We start from the raw sequence: 3,124 nt of genomic DNA, 5'->3' as shown, positions 1-3,124 counted from the left end.
CGGGGCGTAGAAAGTCATTCATCACAGCAGAGCTCCCGGGGATTCGGAATTCGAGATTGGGGGCTGAGGGTGGGGACGCGGGCGGTGGGAGGGCGAGGGCGCCTGGCCCGGCCCCGGCTCGCCTCGCTAAGCCACCTGTAAGCAGGCCCCGGGCGGGCGGGACTGCGCTGGCCCAGCCGCCCCTCCGGGCATGGGGACCGGGAACCTGGGTCTGCGGCTCCGCGCTGCCCACCCTGCCTGCCGGGGGCTCCCGCCGCAACCGCCCCTACCTGTTTGTCGGCGGCTCTTCTACCTTCCCTGACTCCGCTGGCTCACACACACACCCCCTTCCGCGCTCCCCGCACCCCGATGCTGCATTGTCCGCCGCGCCCCGGGTTTCCCTCCTCGGAAAGGAGCCCGCGCCCCCCGAAGTTTCTCCCCACTCGTCCATCCAGCCGCCACTCCGTCCCTCCACGGCAGAGCGACGCAACACGCTGGAAACTCACCAGACACACTTAGGCATGGCAGAAAATAGAACCCAGTTGGGAAAATTTAAAAATCGACCACGCTAGCAGAAATCAAAATGCGCTCTGCAGAGCCCCAGAGCCCGGGCTCCTCGGCCCGCGAGCGGCCGCAGGGGGCGTGCGCAGGGGGAGTCGGAGAGAGGACGGGGCGCGGGGGTGGCACCCACCTCGGCCAGGGCACTGGCGAGGTATCCGCAGCCGAGGAGCAGCAAACAAGCCCAGGTCCTCATCGCGTCCCGAGGCGCTGGCGGCTCGGCGGGGTGGCGAGGCCGCGGGGCGGGCGCTCCAGCCGGGCTCCTGTGGCGGCGAGATTCAGTACCATCCCTCAGGGAGCGCGGCCCGGAGGAGGGTGGCGCGGAGAGCAGGGAGCCGACGGAGCGCGCCAGGCGCGAGCAGCGAGTGCGGAGAGGCAGGCAGCGCCATGAAATAAAATCCATCAAGGCCCCGCTCCCGGCCCCGAGCACAGCCGCCGGGGCTCCCCGCGCACCCCTCCCTCGAGCTTGCCCACCCTCCAGTGCCAGCTGCAATCCTGCAGCACCGGACGGGGAGGGGAGGAGGCCGCCGCAGAAGTGCCGCCGTCGCCGGCTCGCCTCTCTCGGGCCCCAGCGGCGGCAGAGGGCAGCGCCCAGAACTGCTACGCCAAAAAGGGCAAAAGCGAGCCGGCCCCCGCCTCCCGCCCCCCGCCCCGGCGCTCCGGCTTCTTTCCACGGTTTGGATCATGGGCCCCTGCCTCCCCCTCTCCATAAAAGGAGGGGGAGTGAGTCTCTGGTGAGAGGTGGGGCGGGTTTAGGGGTGCGTCTGGGGCACTCACCTGGCGGCTGCCACGCGCCCCCGCCCAGAATCCGATGACTGGGGCGTCTGACTGAGGAGCCTCCACCCACAGTCCACGAGGGGAGAGCGCCCAGGTCGGAGGAGGGGGCTGCAGCGTGCCTCGTCCCCACCCTGGGACCCCTCATCCTCCAAGTCCCCGCTGCCTCGTGGAAAGCCGGGCGGCGGCCTGAGCCGGGAACTCGAGGGGTTGGAAGGCAAGGAAAAGAAAAGAGCCGCTCATGAGGCACCCGGGAGTCTGAGCCTCCCGCGCCGGGATCCGCTGGGCGCACAGAGCGCCACCTCCGGCCGCGGCGCCGCACAGAGCGATGCGGGGGAGAGACGCGAGGGAGGCCGAGGCCTGAACTGGGCCGGACGGCTGCCCCGCCACCAAAGGGCGATGCGCCGGGCTGGGTAGATTCCGCCTGCCTAGACCTGGCGGAATCGCACCCCGGCGGCGGGTCCCTCGAGGGGGCGGACGAGCCCCGGTATCGGCTAGAGGGGTGACGTGCCAAGCGACCCCGAACCTAGACGGCGAGGCCGTTAGAGGCGAGGAGACTGCGGAGCGGTGGGCGGCCGAAGGAGAATTCCGCCTGCCCTAGCCCTCCACCCCCACGCCCCCATCCTGTGGATTAGGCCCTTGCCCGCCGCGGCCGCCCTCCCGCCAAAGGCAGTAAAGGCGCAGCCCCGCAGGCGGTCTTTCATCCTCGGCTCCATCGGCTCTGGCATTTCAAAGGCGGAGTCCAGTGGGCGCTTGGGGGGCGCTCGCCTTCCCCCAAATTCCTGGGGGGAGGGGTGGGCCCCTCCTGCGATTACCAATGGGCCGGGGCTACCAGCGCTCTTCCACTGGCCTCCACACACCTGCAGCCCCCCAACGCACCTGCCTCGTCTACCGTAGCCCCACCTGCGACCTCCCCCCTCAAGCGCGCTTTCAGGGGTCAGGATGAAGGACGACCGAGGCAGAACTAGGGAAACCTTGGAACCGTTTAAAAGCACGTTAGAGCCAGCCCTTGTCCACCCAGGTGGACCTCCCTTGCTTCGGAGGGAGACCACTGGACGGTTTCTGGACGGCCGCCAAAAGCACACTGCCAGTACTCAGGCTGCACCCCGAGCAGAGCCCTCCGTGGCTCACTCATCCTGATTGCTGACTGCAGCACATCTGGTTGAGCCTCGGATTCCTCGCAGGCAGAGGGGACCCGAGGACACTTCTTTGGGGTGAAAGGACTCGGTTTGATAGTGGTTGTGGGAATGAAAGAGGAAAGGTCACCTTGTATTGCAGGGGGGGTGGGGGCAGGGGCCCTTCCGGCTCTAACCTCTGTACAGAGGCTCGCTGTGAAGAACCTGGCAGAAATAGATCCCTAGAAGCTGTTTCCTAGACCTTGGACTGTCTTGACCAAGAGGTCACCAACTTGGATGAGAACCCACGCACGCGTGGACTTCCCAGCCCTGGCACCTCTCCCCGACACCCCTCCCCGTTTCAGACTCTGGCGTCCTCATCTCTGGAGAAGGGGGCTAAGTGGGAAGGCGGTTTCGGATGCTCGGCGGGAGAGGGGACCTCACTCCGGAGGCCGGGCGCGTGGGGGCTCCAGCACCTGACCCTGTCGGCGATCCCTGCAGCTCAGGCGCGGTCACATGCTGCTTTCTGTCCGGGAATCGAGTTTCACTTCCAGCCGCTATTAGGCGGTTCGCACGGTTCACTGCAAACATTTGATAAAGAGGCTAAATATACATTGGAGTCGGAGGAGGCGTGGGCGGCTGTGCTGAGCGCGTGGGCGCGGCGCTGCAGGCTCCGCCGGGCATCCCCGCCCAGGCTG

The 3,124-nt window shown here is 67.6% G+C and overlaps 1 protein-coding gene across 3 annotated transcripts in view; it reads right to left on the bottom strand.

The window, feature by feature from the left end:
* PDGFA (platelet derived growth factor subunit A) overlaps positions 1–919 on the bottom strand; it is a 16,733-nt gene extending 15,814 nt beyond the window's left edge. For all 3 annotated transcript variants that reach the window (XM_024763535.1, XM_024763536.1, XM_024763537.1), the window contains exon 1: positions 671–919. In XM_024763535.1, the coding sequence (XP_024619303.1) occupies positions 671–733 (63 nt within the window). In that variant the 5' untranslated portion in view covers positions 734–919. The remainder of the gene's footprint in view (positions 1–670) is intronic.
* Positions 920–3,124: the final 2,205 nt, after the last annotated feature.

This window comes from Neophocaena asiaeorientalis, unplaced genomic scaffold (assembly GCF_003031525.2).
Source record: "Neophocaena asiaeorientalis asiaeorientalis breed wild unplaced genomic scaffold, Neophocaena_asiaeorientalis_V1.1 scaffold223, whole genome shotgun sequence".
NCBI lineage: Eukaryota > Metazoa > Chordata > Mammalia > Artiodactyla > Phocoenidae > Neophocaena > Neophocaena asiaeorientalis.
Note: the sequence above shows the minus strand (reverse complement) of the source record. Positions and strands in the feature narration are given on the sequence as shown.